At 49.8% G+C, this 22,733-nt stretch overlaps 1 protein-coding gene and 1 long non-coding RNA gene across 21 annotated transcripts in view; one reads left to right on the top strand and one right to left on the bottom strand.

Annotated features, from left to right (window-relative positions):
- Nucleotides 1-276: 276 nt before the first annotated feature.
- Nucleotides 277-9,098, bottom strand: RFX5 (regulatory factor X5). Of its 17 annotated transcripts, none has more exons than XM_089336734.1 (12): nucleotides 8,845-8,983; nucleotides 8,164-8,266; nucleotides 7,901-8,029; nucleotides 7,650-7,683; nucleotides 7,361-7,443; nucleotides 7,025-7,144; nucleotides 6,752-6,871; nucleotides 6,546-6,627; nucleotides 6,057-6,258; nucleotides 5,750-5,850; nucleotides 5,502-5,600; nucleotides 277-555 (listed from the first exon to the last, which is right to left on the bottom strand). In XM_089336734.1, the coding sequence occupies exons 3-12, from the start codon at nucleotides 8,014-8,016 to the stop codon at nucleotides 544-546; spliced, it is 969 nt and encodes a 322-aa protein (XP_089192860.1). In that variant the 5' UTR covers nucleotides 8,017-8,029; nucleotides 8,164-8,266; nucleotides 8,845-8,983; the 3' UTR covers nucleotides 277-543.
- Nucleotides 8,699-22,733, top strand: part of LOC103350058 (uncharacterized) — a 26,730-nt gene continuing 12,695 nt past the window's right edge. Inside the window, exons 1-3 of one of the 4 annotated variants that reach the window (XR_016210615.1) lie at nucleotides 9,197-9,318; nucleotides 10,540-10,598; nucleotides 19,423-19,529. This is a non-coding gene — a long non-coding RNA (uncharacterized LOC103350058). Of the gene's footprint in view, nucleotides 8,824-9,087; nucleotides 9,319-10,539; nucleotides 10,599-19,376; nucleotides 19,530-22,733 lie in introns of those variants that run through there. The other 3 variants (XR_016210616.1, XR_518121.5, XR_016210614.1) reach the window with 3 other exon arrangements.

Genomic DNA, 22,733 nt, shown 5'->3' with positions numbered 1-22,733 from the left:
ATATCCAGGCCTGTGGCACCTGGGATACCCAGATAGAGTTCCAGGCTCCTGGCTTCAGCCTGGGTAGTGGTTGTGGCGATTTGGGGAATGAACCAGCGGACAAAGATCTGTGTCTCTGCCTTTCTTATAAATAAATAAAATCTTAATTTTTTTAAAGACAAAGAGAGAAAGTATTAAAACCACAGACATAGACTCTTATTTCTGGCAACATGAGTAAGAGGAAGGGCTCTTCCATTAAACTGTAACCAGATCCTGGATAAATTGTAGCAAACATAATTTTTAGCACATTGCTGGGTTTATTAGAAAGTAAGGGAGGGCTGGCACCGTGGCTCACTTGGTTAATCCTCCGCCTGCGGTGCCGGCACCCCATATGGGCACCAGGTTCTAGTTCTGGTTGCTCCTCTTCCAGTCCTTGGGCCCCCGCACCACATGGGAGACCAGGAGGAAGCACCTGGCTCCTGGCTTCAGATCGGTGCAGCGCCAGCCGTAGCAGCCATTTGGAGAGTGAACCAATAGAAGGAAGACCTTTGTTTCTCTCTCTGTCTATAACTCTATCTGTCAAATAAAAAAAAAAAAGTAAGTGAAATCACTGAAAGAAAAAAAGTAGCTGAAATCTATATAAAGATTATGCAGAGATCTATATGAAGGAAGAGTAGTATGCAGTAGTAGAAGCAGGTTGGCTCTGAGGACAGACGCCACCATCAGCGCTGTGAAGAGTCTAACCCTTGGCCAGAGGAAGTGTTCGGCATGGCAGCTGAGACAGGCTTTGGATGTGTGCACCTCACCTCACCTCAGAGTCTAGCTTTAAGTCTCAGCTCTGCTCCAGTTCCAGCTTCCTGCTGGGAGACAGCAGATAAGGGCTCAAGTACTTGGGTCCTGGCCTCCCACTATGGAAACCTGGATTGAGTTCCTGGCCCCTGGCTTGAGTCTGGTACAGCCCTGGCTGTCGCAGGCATTTGGATGGTGACCCAGTGGATGGGAATGCTCTGTCTCTCTGTGCCCTTCAAACAAACTTGGGTCTAGCCCAGGAACGTATGGAAAGGTCTGACTCTTGAAGGGGCTAACACAGTCTCAGGTCAGAAGGACCCTGGCAGAAGCAGAGGGAAGTACCCTTGGTTTAGGTCCCAGCAATTTCCTGACATTCAGTTTAACAAAGTAATGAGTTCAAAATACACAAGCTACTATGGGCAGGAGTCAGCAGAAAAGAGATTTAGTCACAGAATATAAAATAATACTCCTGACAAATTTCAAAGAAATTCGGCAACATAAGGGTGGGTGTTGTTGGTGCAGCAGCTTAAGCTGCTGCTTGGGACTCTTGCATCCCACATGGGAGTACTGGTTCAGGTCCTGCTACCTCCACTTCTGATCCAGCTTTCTGCTAACACATCCTGGGAGGTGGGCCCCTGCCACCGATGTGGGAGACCCAGATGGAGTTCTGGGCTCCTGACCCAGCCCTGGCTGTTGGAGATGTTTGGGGAGTGAACCACCAGGTGGAAGATCTCTGTCTTTCTGTTGCTCTACCTTTCAAATAATTGAAAATAAATAAACATTAAAAAAAATCAGGGTGGGTGCAGCATTGTGGTGCAGTAGATAAAAGCTGCCACCTATGAAGCTGGTGTCCCCTGTGGGGGCTGGTTTGTCTCCTAGCTGTTCTGCTTCTGACTCAGTTCCCTGCTGGTGGCCTGGGAAGAGCAGTAGAGGATGGTGGCCCGAATGTTTGGGCCCCTGACATCCATATGGGAGACCTGGATGAAGCTCCTGGCTCCTGGCTATGACCTGGCCCAGCCCTAGCTATTGTGACCATCTGGGGAGGAAACCAGCAGATGGAGGATATCTCTCTCTCTGTCCTTCTCTCTAATTCTGACTTTCAAATTAGTAAATAAATCTTTCTAAAAAATGGTATAATAGATACCACATTGAATACAAATAAATTTAAAATCACTATCAAAAAGATAATTTTTAAAATCTCCAGACAGTTATAAAACTTTTCTAAATTTATGAGTTAAAAATGCCATAAGGGTAAATTCAAATATTTTTAGGATAATTAAAACATTGTACAATACAGAAAAAATTCTAGAATATAAAGAAGGTTCTTGAAAATTTAAAATATGAAAGAAGACAGCTTGCAAATTAAACATAAAGAATGCAGAAGTGATACTAAAGATAAAATCCATAATTAATGAGGTGGAAAAAAACACATAAGGGAGAGGATCAACAAAGCCCAAAATAGTATCTGAAAATACACAAGTAAAATAAACAAATTTCTGGTAAAATGGCTCAAAGAATAAAAAAGATAGAGAAAGCACAAGTAAACAGTAGGAATGAAAAGTATGACTACCCAGAGAGCAGAGGTAAAAAAGAAAATAAATATATGGACTTCATGTAAAGAAACAAAGAAAAACCATGACGCCAGAATCCTAAAGAAGCACTTTACCTAAACTGACTCAGGAAGAAACAGAAAGCCCAAACAGTCCACGATTTAAAGAAATTTTAACAAATTAATTACAAAAGCTTCCACAAAGAAACACTGAGCTCAGGTAGCTTTGCCAAACTCAAGTGTTTTACCAAACTTTCACAGGACACTTCATTTTAATCTCATCCCATCTCTTCCAGAGAAGCCAAGAGGAATCTGCCACTCAGAAGGTGTAAGGACCAAAAGAACCTTACAGAAACCTCTTTAGAAATCCTACCGAGCACAAAGGCACTAACATACCCAAGAATGTTCATAGCAGCATTGTCCATAACAGCCAAGCACTGGGAGCGGCCCAGATATCCAGTGGTAGGTGCATGGATAACTTGTGGCTCATGTACTTGGTGGAGCAGTATACAGATGAAAAGAATGAAGCACAGCTTTCAGTAACAACGTGAATGAATCTTAGAAACAATGTAGAGAGAAAAATGCAAACTGTAGGGGACAGTTAAGAGTATAATGTTCTTGTAAAGCTAAAAAAACAAGTGATGCTAAGTACATTTTAAAAGAATATATACATATGTGATAATATATATAGCAGTTAATAAACAAAAAATTAAGGACAGCGGTTACCTCTAAGAAGAGGCATGGGGATAGGATAGGGAGGAACGCAAATAAACTCAATGGTATTTCTAATGCTTTAATGTGTAAATTGAGTGATGAGCCATAGGTACTCATTTTATTATGCTTTATAATTTATACACATTACATATTCTTTATAGATATCAAATATTACATATTATAATTTTAAAAACTTTGCTGTGGTGGAAATTCATGAAGTCTCCCTGAAAGAAAAATCTGTATTTCTTGGGAAGAACCAAGATTCCCTGACAGAAGCTACCCTATGTAGAAGACGAAGTGGGTCCTCAATAAGTATCGGTTCACTGCTTTCCCCAAGGATACACCTGGTGGGGGGCTGGATTCCCTTCCCATCGGTGCTCCCTGAGGTGCAGAACTGTCTCCTTCCATATACTCCTAGTCCAAAGCCCACTTGCTGGCCAAGTCCTGTTACATGTGTGACAGGATACTGACACCTGGTGGAAACACAATGAATTTAGCAAAATGACTAGTTGGTCAAAGTGGCAATAGGGTGAAAGGTAAGGGAAGCAGGAATGTGGTGAATGTGAAAATTCTGAATGCAGAAAAGGAGGGAGCTCCATTTCTGAGATGTAGGTGAAAAGAGATTGTCATCTCAAGGAGACTGAAGAGAGTCCCTCAAGGACAGCGAACGCCTGCTCCAGCCTTCTGAGACCAGAACAAGAGGCGAGGTTACAGCTGCAGGAAGGGAAGCGCAGCCCTGAGGGCGAAGGGAAGCAGGTGCTCACCTCAGCCTAGCAAGCTAGCACTTGTACCTCCTGGGAGTAGCTGGGGGGCCGCTGCTTCCCTGTAACTGCCCCATGTTCCCACTCAGGCCATCTGCATACTTCTCAGGAGGCTGCGCCCCCTTTCCCTAAAGGAGCAGTCCACATTATAAAACAGGCCGATTCGCACACATCGTGGCTGCATTGATTGCTCAGCTGTGGCGTGTGACCCACGTGCAGGGCTTTTTGCTAGGACTAGGGGGAACAAAGAAGCCTTCTCCTTTTTTGGTTGACATGGAGGGAATATGTAATCCTGGGAGTACTGGCAGCCACAAGGTAGCTTCAGAAAGAGCAGTGAGAAAACAAATCAGGTATTTAGGGACACGGTCAGCCACTGAATCAAACGTCACTTGGAGCCAGCACTCCCTCTGGCCTTTCCAGGTACGTGAGCCAGTAAGTCTTTTTTTTTTTTTTTTTTTTTTAACTTTTATTTTAACCCAGTTTGAGTTAGGTTTTCTGTGATTTAAAACCAGAAGATGCCCTAACCTATACATTCATTATACTTACCCATCCCTATCTTCCCACAGGATAGCACAGGGGTCCAGGTAAGAGGTCACTATGGATTTATTGGTTACACTATAAAGTCAAGGTTTTGAGCTGGGAAGGCCAGAGGTGGCAGCCAGGCAGTGTGTGAGACTGGGTGATGCCGCTGTCCATGAGAGGAGAACGGACTCCCTTCAGGGCAGAGCAGCCACACGAGAAGCAAGTGCAGAGAAGGGCCTCTACCAGGCGGACAGGCAGAGCTCACGGAAGGACAGGAACTCCTCCCCGCACAGCCGTCATGGGGGTGCCTCTTTGGGGTCTTTACGCTCACGGGCCAGGGAGGCTTGGAGCCCGTGCCCCCTGAAGTCTTTAGTGCCCTGTGCGGCGGTGCCTGCTTCTGCCTTCCCCAGCTGAAGAGCCTCCTTTTGGCTCCTGCTGCCCTTGATGACACTGACCTTTGGGGCAGCGAGGGGAGTTTTTTCTTCCGCTTCTTTGGCATGCCGAGAGCTGGGGCCCCTTCCTGCTCTGGACACAGTGCCATCTTCCTGACCGGGGGCAAGCGCTGCGCGCTTCTCGGCCCCTCCCCCTGGCCCCGGCCTCTCTGACCCTGACCCTGCCACGAAGCTGCTTTCCCTTCGGGAGCCCCACGTTTCCCACGGTGACGCCGAGGCCTGGGCAGAGTCCACGGCAGCTGCTGACTTGTCGGGGGTCGAATTCCTTTCCCCACTTCCACCTGACTTCTTCCGAGGGCGCCCCCGCTTCCTTCTGGCATCGCTTGCTGTATCCTCCATATCCTGCTTTGCTGCTTTAGCTGGTGGGTCCTGCCCACTGGCCTCACTCACGGGTACCTCAGCTGTCCTCTTGCCACTCTTGTCATGGGCTCCGGGGTCACCATGACCCATGACTACCTCTCTGTGCTCTGTGCCCCAGGCCTGAGTGAGTCCCACGGAAGGAGCCTGCCCAGGCCCAGGCGCGGGCAGAGCAGGAACAGCTGGCAAGATCATATTAATGATGGGCACAGCTGCCTGGGGTCCCCCAGGCCTACTGGGCAGGGGCAGTGTAGCCACTTTCAGGGTGCCTGAAGGAAGCTTGGGGGCCAGGATGGGCGAAGAGACTCGGATTGGAGGAATAAGTGAGCGAGGGGCCCGGGGAAGGAGCATAGGCAGCCGGGCCACCAGGGCATTAACCTGAGGGTTATTGGCTGCTGGGGCCGAGCTCTCAACTACATTCTTCTTCCGCTCTCCACGTCCCGCAGCCCCAGCCCGGGCTTCCAGCTCCTTGGGAGGCTAAAAAGAGAAAACAAGATCATGGTAAGGCACGAAGACTGAATAGCAGAGCCAACACGGGTGGGTGCTGGAAGCAAACATGGGTTGCAGCCTCCAGGGGAAGGGTATGCCAAGCCTCCAGCCCCTGGAAGCCCCATCCATCGCCTCACCTGGGCTGCTTTCTCTGGTTTCTTATGGCCTCCACTCTCCAGGTGCTCTACACCATTCTTGGACTTCGAAGACCGTTCCCTAGGGGCATGCTCCTCTTCTTCTGCACAGGTGCCAGAAGAGGGAGTAAAGTGAGGGTGAGGAGGAGGCCGAGGGCTGGAGGAGTGACAGGGAGAGACGTGGCCAAGAGGGAGCTCTGAAGCATGTCTTAGGAGGGTGGCCGGGAACAGAAGGCAAGGCCAAGGTGTCACTAATGTAGCGTGTGGGCGGGCCTTTGGCATTGGGAGCGGGAAGGGAGGGTCCACCCACCAGCAAGCCCCATGGCCTTAAGCACATGGGCGTGAGCAGACCGGGCAGAGATGAGATGCTGCTGCAGCAGGAAGCGGGCGACCTCCACGATGGAACTGAAGGAGCGTTTCAGGATTCGTTCAGCCCAGTCACAGGTCAGGGCGCAGGCTGCCTCCACCAGCTCATCTCGAGGTGCAGGGGTGACTTCTGGGCCCATTTCCGGCTATGGTTAGGAAGGACACAGCCATCACACTCCAGGTGTGACCGGGTGACCCTTGCCCCCTCTCTGACGTTACTCTTGGCCAAGCTGAGACCTGAGTAGCCTTTACCTATCCCATCCCAGAAACCCACAGATCCCCCTCATGCTCTGCCTCAACCAGAAGGCAGGCAGAAGGTACTAGAAGCTGTGCACATAATGGCCCATGCCGTGTTAGCTCTCAAAGCACGCCCCAAGTCCTCAGACTTTCCACCTAGGAGAGAACAGAGCTGGAGGGTCATTTTATTACTTACGGTCTCAGAACCCTTAAGGTCGAGCCCAGGCAGGGGTGGCATGGACACCAAGGTCTTTCTTCGTATGCCACTGTAGCAGTATCTGATGCAAGTTAAGGTGCAGCCAACGCCTGGTGCGCCTGAAGCCCCTTAGCCAAGTTGGGCTGTTCCCAGGCCCGGTTCTCCTCCCCAGCTGCTCCAGGCCCAAGCTCTCCAGTCAAGGATACTTGGACTGGCCCCGGCCACCAAGCCTTCGGGCCTTGATGTCAGGGAAGATCTCTCGGATGATTTTGCCAAAGTTGGCTGTGCTGAGCGGGCGGCAACAGGCAAGACTCTCACAGTACTTCCTGAGCAAGTGGGGGGCAGAGTGGGAAGACACTCAGAGAAGGAGGCTGCGGGTAGGCTCAGAGGGTCCCTGGGAACCCTATCAGGGCAAGGAGCTCTCCAGGGGAGGGGCCAGTCCTGTGCCCAGCAGCATACCCCCCTTCCCCTCCACCCACCGATAGGCATCATAAACACTTTGCTTGGGCAGACAGGTGTCCGTGTGCTCCTCCAGGTGGTTGCGGATCCACCTATAGGCATACATGTACTCCTCATTGCTGAGCGTGCTGGGCTCCGAGCTGCAGGAGAAGGAAAAGGGACAGGCATGACTGAGAACCCAGCACTCAACGCTGGCTCTCCCCAGACGACGACTCCAGTAGTCTGGATCCAATCAGTTCAGCCGGGATCCACCTTTCCCTGGTACCAAGCCCTTGATCGGGGACAAAAGTTAGGAGCCTTCCTGTCCCAGTGAGCCTCTCTCACTAAAGAATCGAAAACCCTACCCCCAAGCCTACCTTTTGTCTCCGGTGCTGGGCCCTGAGGGCAGCTGAAGGTAGAGATAGAGCTTGTCGTTGTCTGAGAATTTCTGTACATCTTGCTGGGGGTGGGGTCGGGGGTGACAGAGGCAGGAGAAATAATAAGGCCAAGCTGGACCTGATATAGGACCCTCTACCCCTCACCACAATGCCTAGTTGGCTTAGGGGTAGGACCGCAAAGACACCTCACTTTCAAGAATTCACTTGAGGCTGGGAGCCTGATGCCCACCAATACCAGCTCGCTACTGCCCAGCCCCAACACACTTACCAGGATTCCTTCCACTTTGTTTTGCACGGCCTTGCTGTAGGGAAGAGAGGAAAAGGCTGGAGGTCACCCGCGAGGTTTTCCCCCACCCCTCTCTCAGCTTGCTGGGAAGGGAAGAGAACTCAGACACCTCGCAGGTGCTGGACAATCGCTCCCAGAGGCAAGAACCTCGCTTGTCCGGCTCAGGGGCACTTGGGGAAAGCCAGATGGTTCTCCAGCCCGGTCTGCAACGGGGTTTGGAGATGGGTACTTACGAAATGGTACCTCGGAGCCTCTGGAGAAGGGTGGTAGGCTCCCCAGCCTCAGCTCCACCTGTGGAGGCCCGGCCCCCAGTCTTGGGGCTCTTGGCATCCGGCTCATCTTCAGCCATGCCGGCATGAGGGCTAGGGGCGACAGGGGGGAGAGGGTGGTGAGACTGAACCCATGCTGGCCAGCCCTTGCCCTGGACACCCCCAGGGCGCTCCTGATCTCAACAAAACCCGCAGATCCCCCTGATGGTCTTTCCCTCACCACCTACCTGGCCTTCTCCGAAAATTAGAAATCAATCCATGGCTTCGCCAGGCCCATCTACGTACCTAAAGAGAACTCCATGCTGTCTGCACCCACCTCTCTCAAGTCTCCTAAACCCAGGAGGCCGTACGGGAAGAGGCAGGGGGATTGGGAGCTGCCGTTAGAAAGACACTGTCATTTCTGCCTCTCACCCCAACCTGGCCTCCTCTCCCTCAAAAGCAACGAGGACCACTAAACAAAGTTCCCTGTTTCTCTCTTGGATACGCTCCTCACCAGCGCGTCGGCTCGGGAGGTCGGAAAGAATCCGGCCGTCCTCTGGCCTTGCGGGCTTGAAAACCAACAGGGCCCGGGTTTCCATGACTCAACCTCGCCACGGCCCGGCTGCCGCTCCCCCGGCCCCGGCGTCCTCTCCCCTAGCCTCGCGGCTCGCGGCGCGCCCCCCACCGCCCGCCCGGCCGCCGCGCCCCGGGCCCCAGCGGCGGCCGGGCGGGGGGCGCAGGGCCGCGGAACTCGGGGGCCGGCCGCGGGAAACCCGGGTCCGCGGCACGTGCAGAGGGGCGAAGAAGCTGTTGGAAACACAGCCCGGATCTCTTCCAGCTCTGCTCCCGGCTCACGTCGCCCCTCCCCAGCCCCGGGCCGGCGCCTGCCAACACGCGCCACGATAAAGGTGAGGAGAAAGAGAAACTACCTCGCAGCCACCTTCACTCCAGCCCAGCCCCGCGGTCCCGGCCCGGCGGGCTCGTGCGTTGCTTTATTTTCCTTTTTCTGAATGGTCGCGGCGGCCGCGATCTGCCTAGATACACGGGCGGCCTGCTCCGTCATTGGCCGTCGCTGCCGCCCGGAGACAGGGGGCGCAGGGCGCGCGCCGGCGGCAGCCGAAGTCTGCCTGGCAACAGAATCTGATTGGTCAGCAGGGGAGGGAAAATCCAAAGTTGGGCTTATTTGAGTCAAGAGGGGGAAGTCCGGGTTGGGTTTCGGTTAAAACTGGGGTCGGTTGGGACCGTCGGTCCCGAGAGGTTCTTCTCTTAAAGGGACCGCAGGACGGAAGCCCGGGCGCTCGGCTCCCCGCGGAGATTTCGCTTCTGTGGCCGCGTCCTCCCGTGATTCGGTTTTGCTTTCAGCTGTCAGAGCTGCCAGGAGGAAATAAGCAGTGGAGGGTAACGTAAGTGGCAAAGTATGGGTAGCAGAGATGGACGTTCGCGCTAAGCTCACGCAGCCCCCTGCTGAAGGGAGAGGCACCGAGCCCTCCCGCACCGCGGCGGCCGCGCCACGTGAAGCTGCAGCCGCTCCCCCCTTCGTGCTCCCGGGCTCCCCGCGTGTGCATCATTTCCTTGCAAAGGCAGGCTGATGCCTCTGCAGCCCCGCAGTTCAGCACTCAGCCACTGACTGCCGCAGCGGGTGCGGGCTGCCCACGGAAAACTTTTCAGCCCCGCAGAGCGCTGACCCGAGTGCGGCAGGGGTTCTCAGGCCTCTTCGTTAAGACTTTGTTAGGCACGAATCAGATGGAAGCAGTGACCCCTCTGTGCGCACAGACCAAGCTTTTGCATCGCGTTTCAGAGAGCTCACGCTCTCGGGTTGGCAAGTGGATGGAGTTTGCTTTGCACAGCAGATGGGTTACACTCGGAGCTGCGTTTGCAGCCTTGACTTCTAGCACGTTCTCCAGGCGCATCACCGACGTGCTTTTGAGAAGGAGACGGCAGTGCTGCCAGCTCCTGTGGTACTGGGGGAACCCAGCGGGGATTAGGATATACTGGCAAGAAGGTTTCCTGATGACTTCTAAAACTTCTTAGGTGTTCACTGGGTGTCAGGCACTGCACCAAAGCTCACAGCTGCTCATAGCAGCTCTCTGAAGTGGGCACAGTAGGCTAGCTTAAAAATTTGCAGGTGATGGGGGATAGATGGGAAGTTTTAGTAAAAGAAGAAACTATATCGTAGCTACACAAAGGAGATTATTGTTTTAAAGATTAATTTTTTAGGAGTTTATTTATTTATTTGAGAGGTAGAGTTACAGACAGTGAGAGAGAGAGAGAAAGGTCTTCTTTCTGTTGGTTCACTCCCCAAATGGCCGCCACGGCTGGAGCTGTGCTGATCCAAAGCCAGAAACCAGGTGCGTCTTCTGGGTCTCCCATGTGCGTGTGGGGGCCCAAGCACTTGGGCCATCTTCCACTGCTTTCCCAGGCCATACCAGAGAGCTGGATTGGAAGAGGAGCAGCCAGGACTAGAACCGGCGCCCATATGGGATGCTGGCACTGCAGGTAGAGGATTAACCTACTGTGCCACATTGCCAGCCCCTAAAGATTTATTTTATTTATTTGAAAGACAGAGTCACAGAGAGAGGTAGAGACAGGGAGAGAGGTCTTCCATTCGCTGCTTCACTCCCCAGATGGCTGGAGCTGCGCCAATGCGAAGCCAGGAGCCAGGAGCTTCTTCCAGATCTCCCAGGTGGGTGCAGGGGCCCAAGGACTTGGACCATCTTCTACTGCTATCCCAGGCCAGAGTAGAGAGCTGGATTGGAAGAGGAGCAGCCAGGACTAGAACTGGCGCCCATATAGGATGCTGGCGCTTCAGGCCAGGGTGTTAACCTGCTATGCCACAGAGATTATTTTGCTAGCTCACCTTCACAGGTGAGCCTGAGTGGGGCAAAGGCTAGAGATAGGAAAGACAGGCACTGACTTATTTCTCCCAGGCATTGGCGCTAAGAGCCAGAGACACAAAACTGCATCTCAGGTCAGGTCCTCGCCCTGTGAAATAACAATAAAAATGGTCTGAAACACATCATCATAATAGCAGATGCTTCCAGAGAGCGTGAGGCAAGCTCTGTGTCATAGAGGTCTCTCCTTTGGGCTGGGTTGTTGTAAGGGCTTTACACACATTACCTACCTGTCTATCTCATAGCAGCTCTATTAGGTAGGGGCTGTGACTGGTCCCATTTCACAGCCAGAGACTGAGGCAATTGGAAAGTTAGTAATTAGCCCAAGGTTACACAAATAGTAGGGGATGGAGCCAGGATCTGAATTTAGGCTGTCAGGATTCAGAATTTTTTCTTAGGGACTTTTGCCTCATGGTGCCTCTGAAAATCAGATGGGTCACCACCAGCTCTACTGCAAAAATTCAGCCAGGGTTCTTGCTCTTGCCACGTCGGCTCAGACTGGCCTGCTCTAACCAAGAAATATGGCCTTGAGGCTAAGGTTGTGGCATAGCAGGTAAAGCTGCCACCTTCGATGCCTGCATCCCACATGGGCGCTGGTTTGAGACCTGGCTGCTCCACTTCCAATCCAGCTCTCTGCTAATGCACTTGGAAAAGCAATGGAAGATGGTCCAAGTGCTTGTCACCCAATGGGAGACGCAGAGCAAGCTCCTGGCTCCTGGCTGTGGCCTGGCACAGCCCTGGCTGTTGCAGCCATCTGGAGATTGAACCAGTAGATGGAAGATCTCTCTGTCACTCCCTCTCTCTGTAACTCTATTAAATAAATAAATAAATCTTTTTTTAAAAAATACATTATAAAGAGAATACAAAGGCAAGCTATAAATCGGGGGAAGATATTTTCAAGACATGTAACTGACAAAGGACTATTTTCTGGGGTTTATGAAAGTCTCTTACAGGGGCAGGCATTTGGTGCAGTAGTTAGTCTCTGCCAGAGATGCCCGCATTCCACATTGGAGCCCCGGCCTCCACTTCTGATCCAGCTGATGCCCACCTTGGGAGGCAGCAGGCAATGGCTCAAGTACTTGGATTCTTGCCACCCATGCAGGAGACCTGGACTGAGTTCCAGGCTCCTGGCTTCAGCCTGGCTCAGCCCTGGCTGTTGTAGGCATTTGGGGAGCAAACCAGCTGATGAAAGATCTCTCTCTGGTCTGTCTCTGTCTCTCTGCTCTTCAAATGGATGAATAAATAAATAATTAATTTAAAATAGACCTCTTACAAAGGAAAAGATAAACAACGAAATTTTTAAAATTTGTGATTCATTTTATTTTTCCCCCCATAAGAAGTTAAGGAATACAAACTTCATACATTTTGTAATTACAACTTTACAAACATGGTGATTCTTCCCACCGTACCTGCCCTCCCACCCACTCTCCCATCTTCTTCCTCCTCCCTCTCCTATTCCCATTCTTATTTTTTTTTTACTAAGCTCTATTTTCAATTAACTTTATACACATGATTAACTCTATGTTAAGAGTTCAACAAATAATATGAAAAAAAAAAAATAAAACTTCCTCAATAGTCCAGACAAGGGCTATTCAAAGTCATTGCTTCTCACAGAGTCAATTTCATTTCTATAGATTTCCTTTTAGATGCTTTATTAGTTATTACAAGTCTGGGAGAACAAATGGTATTTGTCCTTTTGGGACTGGCTTATTTTACTAAGTATGATGTTTTTCAGTTTCATCCATTTTGTTGCAAACGACCAGATTTCACTTTTGTTTTTTTTTTTCCCCACTGTGTAGCATTCCATGATGTACATATCCCATAATTTCTTTACCCAGTCTTCAGTTGATGGGCATTTGGATTGATTCCATATCTTAGCCATTGTGAATTGAGCTGCAATAAACATGAGGGTATAGCTAACTCTTTCATGTGCTGATTTCAGGCACAGCAGCTTTACCCGCTATACCACAGCGAAGGCCCCAAGTACATATTTTTTTTAAAGATATATTTATTTATTTGAAAGTCAGAGTTACACACAGAGAGAAAGAGAGGCAGAGAGCGAGGTCTATTCCATCCACTGGTTCACTCCCCAATTGGTCGTAATGGCTGGAGCTGTGCCAATCCAAAGCCAGGAGCCAGGAGCTTCTTGTGGGTCTCCCACGCGGGTAAATTCCTGGGAGTGGGATGGATGGGTCATATGGTAGGTCTATATTCAGATTTCTGAGGTGTCTCCTTACTGATTTCCACAGTGGCTGTACCAGTTCACATTCCCACCAACAGTGGATTAGGGTACCAAAAAACACCACATCCTCGCCAGCATTTGTTTGTTGATTTCTGTATGAAAGCCATTCTAACGGGGGGGGGGGGTGGGGGGGTGGGTGGGGGTGGGGGGGGGGATGGGGGTGTGTGAGGTGAAACCTCATTGTGGTTTTGATTTGCATTTCTCTGATGGCTAGTAATCCTGAGCATTTTTTTCATGTGTCTATTGGCCATTTGGATTTCTTCTTTTGAAAAATGCCTGGCCGTCACAGTGGCTCACTAGACTAATCCTCCGCCTTGTGGCGCCGGCACACCGGGTTCTAGTCCCGGTCAGGGTGCCAGATTCTGTCCCAGTTGCCCCTCTTCCAGGCCAGCTCTCTGCTGTGGCCCGGGAAGGCAGTGGAGGATGGCCCAAGTGCTTGGGCCCTGCACCCCATGGGAGACCAGGAAAAGCACCTGGCTCCTGCCATCGGATCAGCGCGGTGCGCTGGCCACAGCGCACCAGCCACGGCGGCCATTGGAGGGTGAACCAACGGCAAAAGGAAGACCTTTCTCTCTGTCTCTCTCACTGTCCACTCTGCCTGTCAAAAAAAAAAAAAAAAAAAAAAAAAAAAAAAGCCTGGTCGCAGCGCGCCGGCAGCTGTATTGGCCATTTGGGAGGTGAACCAACGGAAAGGAAGACCTTTCTGTCTGTCTCTCTCTCACTGTCTAACTCTGCCTGGTTAAGTCCTTTGCCCATTTCTTAACTGGGTTGTTGTTTCGTTGTTGGGTTTCTTGATCTCTTTATATATTTTAGTTATGAATCCTTTATCAGTTGCATAGTTTACAAATAATTTCTCCCATTCTCTCGGTTGCCTCTTCACTTTGCTGAGTGCTTCTTTTGCGGTACAAAAGCTTCTCAATTTGAGGTAATCCCATGTGTCAATTTTTGGCTTTGATTGCTTGTGCCTCTGGGGTCTTTTCCAAGAACTCTTTGCCTATGCCAACATCTTGCAGGGTTTCCCCTGCTTCAGCAAAACTGGAAACAATCCAGACGTGCATCAGCAGGAATCTGCATTGCAGCATAGTGGGTGAACTGCCATCTACATCACTGGGGTCCCGTGTGGGTGCCAGGTCTGCTCCACTTCCCATCCAGCTCCCTCCTAAGGGCCCGGGAAAGCGGAAGATGGTGTGAATGCTTGAGCCCCTGCGTCCATGTGGGAAACCCAGAAGAAGCTTCTGGCTTCAGCTTGGCCCAGCTCCAGCTGTTGTGATCGTTTGGGGAATGAACCAGTGGATGGGGGATCTCTCTGTCTCTCTCTCTTTCTGTTTCTGCCTCTATCTTTTCCCCTCTCTCTGTAACTCTGCTTTTCAAATAAGTAAAATTTTTTAAAAAGATTTATTTATTTTACTTGAAAGTCAGAGTTACACACAGAGAGGAGAGACAGAGAGAGTTTTCCATCCACTGGTTCACTCCCCAGATGGCCACGATGGTCAGAGCTGTGCTGATCCAAAGCCAGGAGCCAGGAGCCTCTTCCTGGTTTCCCACGTGGGGGCAGGGGCCCAAGGACTTGGGCCATCTTCTACTGCTTTCCCATGCCATGGCAGAGAGCTGGATTGGAAGTAGAGCAGCCGGGTCTTGAACTGCAGGCAGCAGCTTTACCCGCTATACCACAGCGAAGGCCCCAAGTAAATATTTTTTTTAAAGATATATTTATTTATTTGAAAGTCAGAGTTATACACAGAGAGAAAGAGAGGCAGAGAGCGAGGTCTTCCATCCGCTGGTTCACTCCCCAATTGGTCGTAATGGATGGAGCTGTGCCAATCCAAAGCCAGGAGCCAGGAGCTTCTTGTGGGTCTCCCACATGGGTGCATCGGCTTAAGGACTTGGGCCATCTTCCACTGCTTTCCCAGGCCATGGGAGAGAGCAGATCAGGAAGTGAAGTAGCTGGGACTTGAACCAGCGCCCGTTTGGGATTCCGGCACTGCAGGCGGTGGCTTTACTCAGTACGCCACAGTGCTATCCCCCTAAGTAAATATTTTTTTAAAAATCTGCATCAACAGTAGCATGGTAGGTTGTGGTAGATTTCATTTGACAGACTGTCAGAGAGTGAGAATGCATGAGCCACAGCAGCACACATTCACATGGATGTTTGCAGAACCTGAAAGAACTAAAACAGAAAAAAAGTAGTGCAATGCAATTTATGAATATTTAGTGTCAAGCAAAACTGAACAATTTATGGATTGCAGATAAATACACAGAAGATTAAAATATTAAGTCACGAGCGACAATTATTACCATAAAAGTAGGGGCAGAAAGGAGTGGGCATTTGTACAGTGGTTAAGGTATTGCTTGGAACATGAACATCCCGTCAGCCTGCCTGGGGTCCTGTCCAGGCTCTGCTTCCGAGTCCAGTTTCCTGTTACTGCATACCCTAGGAGTCAGCTCAAGTGCTCGGGGTCCCTGGCACCCACATGAGAGACCTGGATGGACTTCCAGACTACTGGCTTCAGCTTGGCCCAACCCTGGCTTTTGCGGAGCAAAAATGTATGAGACCTCTGTCTATCACTCGCTCTGTCTTACCTCTCTCTGCCTTTCAAATAAATTTTATCTTTTTATATTTATTTTTATTTATTTGAAAGAGTTACACACACACACAGAGACACAGAGAGAGAGAGAGAGAGAGAGAGAGAGGTCTTTCATCCACTGGTTCACATCCACTGGCCACAATGGCTGGAGCTGAGCTGATCCGAAGCCAGGAGCCAGTAGCTTCTTCCAGGTCTCCCACATGGGTGCAGGGGCCCAGGGACTTGGGACATCCTCCACTGCTTTTCCAGGCCATAGCAGAGAGCTGGATTGGAAGAGGAGCTTCCAGGACTTGAACCAGCACTCATATGGGATGGGGGCACTGCAGGCCAGGGCTTTAACCCACTATGCTGCAGCCCTGGCCCCCAAATAAATTTTAAAAAATAAAAAGGAAAAACAAAAATAATTAAGGATAGCAGTTATCTGTGGTGGGCAAGAGGTTTGGGAACAGTTATTCAGTAGCCAATCATAATATTTCCTGAAGCAGCTGTGCAAAAATATGGACAGCCAGTCATCTCCATATATTTATCATTTCCTTCTTATTATAAATAAGCTTCCTTTTGTTATTTTATCATACACTTTTAGCTAATGCCAAGTTTCCCTGTATAGTTGGGTCTGTTTTGGGGCTCTTTTTTTTATACATATATATAAAATGTATCTGATGGGCAGAGGGACAGAGAGAGAGAGCGAGATCTGCCATCTGCAGGTTCACTTCCCAGATACAGCAATGGCTCTGGCCCAGGTCCAGATTTTCCATGTGGGTGGTGGGAACCCGGTTATTTGAGTCATCACTGCTTCCTGCCAGGATCTGCATTAGCAGGAAGCTGGAATTGGGAGCAGAGCTGGGGACGAAACCCAGGTTCTCTGAAACAGAACGTGGTGCTTTAACTGCCGTTTTAACCACTGGGTCAAACGTCCGTCCCACTGTTCTCTTCTGTTGATTCTACTTCCTGTACCTCTGCCTGTAACACACTGTGGTAATGCATGTCATATAAGCGGGCATTTCAAAACGTTTATAGGAAATGGAATGAAAGGATGAGCTTGTTTTGTTACCAAAAACTTTGAAATCCATGCATAGTGTTTTCATGGTATGCATTTTCCATGGATTTTTTTGAAGATTCCTCATAGAATGTTTTGATAACTGATGCTGAATTTTTTCTATGATTAGTTTTGTTAATTGAAAAGAGTACTTCAGGGGCTAGTGCTGTGGTGTTGCAGGCTAAGCCTCTGCCTGTAGTGCCGGCATTCCATATGCTGGCACCAGTTCCAGTCCCAGCTGATCCACTTCTGATCCAGCTCTCTGCTGTGGCCTGGGAAAGCAGTGGAAGATGGCCCAAGTGGTTGGGCCACTGCATCCGCATGGGAGACCTGGAAGAAACTCCTGGCTCCTGGCTTTGGATCAGTGCAGCTCTGGCTGTTGCAGCCATTTGGGGAGTGAATCAGTGGATGGAAAACCTTTGTCTCTCCCTTTCTCCTTCTGTAATTCTACCTCTCAAATAAAATCTTTTTTTAAAAAAAGAATCATATAAAAAAAGAGTACTTCTCTATATGGAAGCTTGTATTTTTATTTATTTATTTATTTATTTTTTTATCTGTTTTAAGCTTTGTTTATTTTTATTTGAAAGTCAGAGTTACACAGAGAGGAGAGGCAGAGAGAGAGAGAGTGAGACAGAGAGAGAGAGAGGTCTTCCATTCGATGGTTCACTCCCCACTTGACTGCAACAGCTGGGGCTGCGCCGATCCAAAGCCAGGAGCCAGGAGCTTCTTCCAGGTCTCCCACATGGGTGCAGGGGCCCAAGGACTTGGGCCATCTTCTGCTGCTTTCCCAGGCCATAGCAGAGAGCTAGATTGGAAGTGGAGCATCTGGGTCTTGAACCGGTGCCCACATGGGATGCTGGTGCTTCAGGCCAGGGTGTTTACCTGCTGTGCCACAGTGCCGACCCCAGAAGATTGTATTTTTAAAAAGATTTATTTATTTGTTTGAATGGCAGAGAGAGAGAGAGCAAGAGTGAGAGTGAGAGTGAAAGAGAGAGAGAGAGAGAGAGAGAGAGAGAGAGAGAGAGAGAGAGAAACTAGTGCTTCCATCTGCTGATTCACTCTCCAAATGGCAATAACAGCGAGAGCTGGGCCAGGCCAAAGGCAGGAGCCAAGAGTTCCATCCAGGTCTCCCACGTGGATGGCAGGGGCCCAAGCACTTGCACCATCCTCTGCTGCCTTTTTAGGCACATTAGGAGGGAGCTGGATACGAAGTGGAGCAGCCAGGGCTTCAGTTGCACTTTGACATGGGATGCCAGCATTGCAAGCAGCAGCACAACTCTCCACAGTGCCGGCCCCAGAAGATTGTATATTCTTTTATTTTTTTTTTTTATTTATTTTTTGACAGGCAGAGTGGACAGTGAGAGAGAGAGACAGAGAGAAAGGTCTTCCTTTTGCCGTTGGTTCACCCTCCAATGGCCGCCGCGGCCTGCGCGCTGCGGCCGGCGCACCGCACCGATCCAATGGCAGGAGCCAGGAGCCAGGTGCTTTTCCTGGTCTCCCATGGGGCGCAGGGCCCAAGCACCTGGGCCATCCTCCACTGCACTCCCTGGCCACAGCAGAGAGCTGGAGATTGTATATTCTAAAGGTGACCAGAATAAGACTCCTGGTTCCACATGCTATTCCAAAATCTTACCACTTCCCCACGGAGAGGTGGATTCTGGTTCCCCTCACCTTGCTGACAAGGCTTTTGTGACTCTCTGAAGGGGTGCTGTGTGCCTTCCTGGTCTAGGTTATGGTGGGTGCTACAGCTTCTTCTTCACGCTCTCTGGGGCACTCACTTTTGGAACCCAGAATTTATTTTTTAAAATGGGGCTGGGGGCCGGCGCCGCGGCTCACTAGGCTAATCCTCCGCCTAGCGGCGCCTGCACACCGGGTTCTAGTCCTGGTCGGGGCACCGGATTCTGTCCCGGTTGCCCCTCTTCCAGGCCAGCTCTCTGCTATGGCCAGGGAGTGCAGTGGAGGATGGCCCAGGTGCTTGGGCCCTGCACCCCATGGGAGACCAGGAAAAGCACCTGGCTCCTGGCTCCTGCCACCGGATCAGCGCGGTGCGCCGGCCGCAGCGCGCCGGCCGTGGCGGCCATTGGAGGGTGAACCAACGGCAAAGGAAGACCTTTCTCTCTGTCTCTCTCTCTCACTGTCCACTCTGCCTGTCAAAAAAAAAATAATAAATAAATGAATAAAAAAAATAAAATGGGGCTGGGGGGCCAGTGTTTAGCAATTAAGACACCAGTTAAGACCTGGATATTCTGCATCAGAGTACCTGGCTTCAGTTCCCACTCTGGCTTATTCCAGCCTTCCACCCATGCAGACCATGAGAGGCAGTGGTGATGGCTCAAGTCACTGGTTCCTACCACCGTTGTGGGAGACCTGGGTTGAGTTCTCGGCTCCCAGTTTCAGTCCTGGCCAAACCTTGAACATTGCAGTCATTTGGGAAGTAAACCAGCAGATGGGGCTCTGTCTGTTTCTCTCTCTCTCTCTCTCTCTCTCTCTCTCTCTCTCCCCCACCCCTCCCCTGCTTCTCAAATAAATAAACCATTTAAAAGGCATGATTAAAAAAAAGGGGGGATTATACCATTTGATTATACATGTGACTTGACAAATTACTCTTTTTTTTTTTTTTTTTTAAAAAACTTAAAAAATGTATTTGAAAGGTAGACTTACACAGAGAGAGGGAGAGCCTGGAGCTTCACCTGGGTCTCCCTCATAGGTGTCCGGGGCCCAAGAGCCTGAACCATCATCTGCTGTCTTCTCAGGCACATTAGCAGGAAGCTGGATCAGAAGCAGAGCAGGTGGGACTTGAAGCAGCACTCCAACATGGAATGTCAGTGTTGCAAACTGCGCAGAACCCTCTGTGCCACAGGTGGGCCAGACACATTCCTTTTTTTTTTTTTTTTTTTTTCCACTTACCAATTTGATGTCCATATTCCTCAAGGCCTGGGGGTGTTGAAATGTCTTTCAGGCATGAACATCAGCAATCTGGGAAGGGACTCCCAACAGCATGCCACGGATGGCCAGGCACAAATATTTAGAAAGTTCCCACCTGCTGGTTCACTCCCCAAAGGCCCACAATGGCCGGGACTGGGCAAGGTCCAAACTGAGAACCAGAAACTCAACTCCATGTGGATGTCAGGAACCCAGTTTCCAGATGACAGCATGTGATAGGGGTGGTCCTGATGAGAGAACCAGCGACAGGGTGAACATCTCCCAGTACTCTCTCGTGGCATTTGTCCTGAAGGGCTGAGGTTACAGCTTTTCTGGGGATGTCCCTGAACACACCAAACTCTGGGGTCTTCCATGTGACCTCATAGGCCACACGTGGAGCTGGCCATGGTGCTGTCACAAAACTCTGATAGCCTAGGCTTTTCCCAGGGCATATCAGCCTGACTGTTCTGGCTCATCTCTCTGGTGCTGGGCCCGGGGCTCAGATCTTTGTGAGTGCAGCAGAGAGAGGTGTCAGAGTAAGTGTGGCAGAAGTGCCGCAGATCGCTGCTGTCTGGCTTGTCTGTGACAGAAAGGCCTCTCTTGTTTTCACAGTGTCTCTTTCAGTGAGGTAGGGTTGGATGGAGTGAGATGAAGCCAAGATCAGGATAAAAGTGAATGGGGTTTTATTTTTATGTTAAAGATTTATTTATTTATTTGAAAGGCAGAGTGAAAGAGAGAGAGAGAGAGAGAGAGAGAGAGAGAGAGAAAGGTCTTCCATCCTCTTGGTTCACTTCCCAAACAGCTGCAGAAGCCGGGAACCCAGAACTCCATGTGGGCCTCCCACGTGGCAGGGGCCCAGGTACTTGGGCCATCTTCTGCAGCTTTCCCAGGCAGACTGGCAGGGAGCTGCATCAGCAGTGGAGCAGCCGGATTTGAACTAGCGCTCTGATATGGAATGCCAGCATTGCAAGTGGTGACTTAATCCATGACACCACAACTCTGGCCCCTATTTTTATTTTTTAAAAAGATCTCTTGGGGCCAACACTGTGGTGTAGTGGGTAAGGCCATCACCTGCAGTGTTGGCATCCCACATGGGTGCCAGTTTGAGTCCTGGCTGCTCCACTTCCAATCCAGTTCTCTGCTATGGCCTGGGAAGGCAGTGGAAGATGCCCAAGTCCTTGGGCCCCTGCACCCACATGGGAGACCCGGAAGGAGCTCTTGGCTCCTGGCTTCGGATTGGCACAGCTCTGGCTGTTGCAGCCATCTGGGGACTGAGCCAGCGGATGGAAGACCTCTCTCTCTCTCTCTCTCTCTCTCTCTCTGTCTCTCTCTCTCTCTCTCTCTCTCTGCCTCTGCCTCTCTGTAACTCTGCCTTTCAAATAAATAAAATAAATCTTTAAAATATCTATTTATTTATTTGAAAGGCAGAGAGGCAGAGAGAGCCATCTTCCATCTGCTGATTCACTCCCAAAATGCCTACAATAGCCAGAGCTAGGACAGGTCTAAGCCAGGATCTGGGAACTCCGTCCAGGTCTCCAATGTGGGTGGCAAGAATCCAGGTTCTTGGACCATCATCTGCTGCTCTCAGGTGCATTAGCAGGAAACTGGATAGGAAATGCAGAGTAGCTGGGACTCGAACCAGGCACTCTGATAGGATTTGCAGGCATCCCAAGAGGCAGCTCAACCTGCTGCACCACAGTATCCGTCCCAGATTTTATTTCTAAGGTTTTTATTATGGAAAAATTCTTTTTTTAAAAATAAGTTCTATTGTTTATATTTCAGGCAAGGATGATATTACAGGATATATATATATATATATAGTAAAAAAAGTGGACTGTAGCGAAGCAAATCAACATCTCTGTTGACTTATAATCATTAGCTATCTTTTTGGTTTTGTGACAAGAACGATGAAACTCTATGAGAAGAGGGCAGGCACTTGGCCAGTGGTGAAGATGCCTGCGTCCCACGTCGGAGTGCCTGGGTTTGATTCCTGGCTCCAGGTTCGTGCCAGTGCAGACCCTGGGAGGCCGTGATGAAGGCCCCCAGTAACTGGGTCCCCATTGCCCACCTGGCAGACTTGGTCTGAGTTCCTGGCTCCTGGCTTCAGGCCTGGCCCAGTCCAACATGTTGCAAGCACTTGAGGGATGAACTAGAAGATGAGTTCTTCTCTTTCTCCATTTGCCTCACAAATAAATAAAATTTAATAAATAAAATATGTTAAAAACTATGAAAACATTTCAAACAAACAAAAGGATAAGGAAAATATAATTAGCTCCTGTAAGTGAGTACACACATCCATCTCCTGCTTTAACAATTTCAACATCTGGTCATCTTGTTGTACTCATATCTTCCCTGCGCTCCAGCGTACTCTAAATTACAGTGTGGAGACCTTTATTGTACCATTTCACTTAATACTTCAATATTTACAGTAAGTATGGCATTGTGACTAAACAATAAGGAATTTCTTTTAATATTACCCCAATGCCATTATCACATCTAAAAGACTGAAAATAGGGGAGGGAGTTTAGCCTGGCAGTTGTGATGTCAGTTAAGACCCCCACATCCCAGAGTGGGATACCTGGGTTTGATACAGAGCTCCTGCTCCTACTCCAGCGCTGGCTAATCCAGAGCCTGGCAGGCAGTGGTGATGGCTCAGGTAGTTGGGTTCCTGTTCCTGCCTCCCACATGAACTGGGTTTCTGGCTCCCAGCTTTGACCCTGCCCAGTCCCCGCCACTTAGGGAAGTGAACCAGCAGGTGGTTTTCTCTCTCTTTCTTTCTGTGTGTTTACCTGTTTGCTTCTCAAATAAATTTTAAAAAATAAAAATAATTTCTTATTATTATCAAGCATCCAGACAGTGTTCAAATTTCTCTGGTTTTCCTAAAAGAATTTTCATTGATAGGTAGAAATAAAGATCAAACAAAAATGATACATTGCATTTCACTAACATGTTTCTTTTCTTTCTTTTTTCTTTTCTTTTTTTTTTCTTCTCACTGTCTCTGACAAGTCCTTTATTCAAAATAAGCTGTCCCGGAGGATTTGACCCTCACGGAATACACAGGTTAAGAGTCTCTGCAGCGGACCTCTCTTCCGTGGCAGCTTCTCTGCTGCGTCTCTGTTGGCGCAGCCGCTCACGGCTTCCT

This window comes from Oryctolagus cuniculus, chromosome 7 (assembly GCF_051225735.1).
Source record: "Oryctolagus cuniculus isolate XC-2025 breed Fujian yellow rabbit chromosome 7, ASM5122573v1, whole genome shotgun sequence".
Classification (NCBI taxonomy): Eukaryota; Metazoa; Chordata; class Mammalia; order Lagomorpha; family Leporidae; genus Oryctolagus; species Oryctolagus cuniculus.
The sequence above is the reverse complement of the archived record's forward strand: the minus strand, read 5'-3'. Positions and strand labels throughout refer to the sequence as shown.

Coding starts and splice junctions, on each gene's coding strand:
- RFX5 (XM_008264046.5), bottom strand. CDS start 8,978: ATGACGGAGCAGGCCGCCCGTGTATCTAGGCAGATCGCGGCCGCCGCG. Junction 7,684..7,900: donor AGGCTCCGAGGTACCATTTC/GTAAGTACCCAT, acceptor TCTTCCCTACAG/CAAGGCCGTGCAAAACAAAG. Junction 7,145..7,360: donor CCCAGCACCGGAGACAAAAG/GTAGGCTTGGGG, acceptor CTTCTCCTGCAG/CTCGGAGCCCAGCACGCTCA.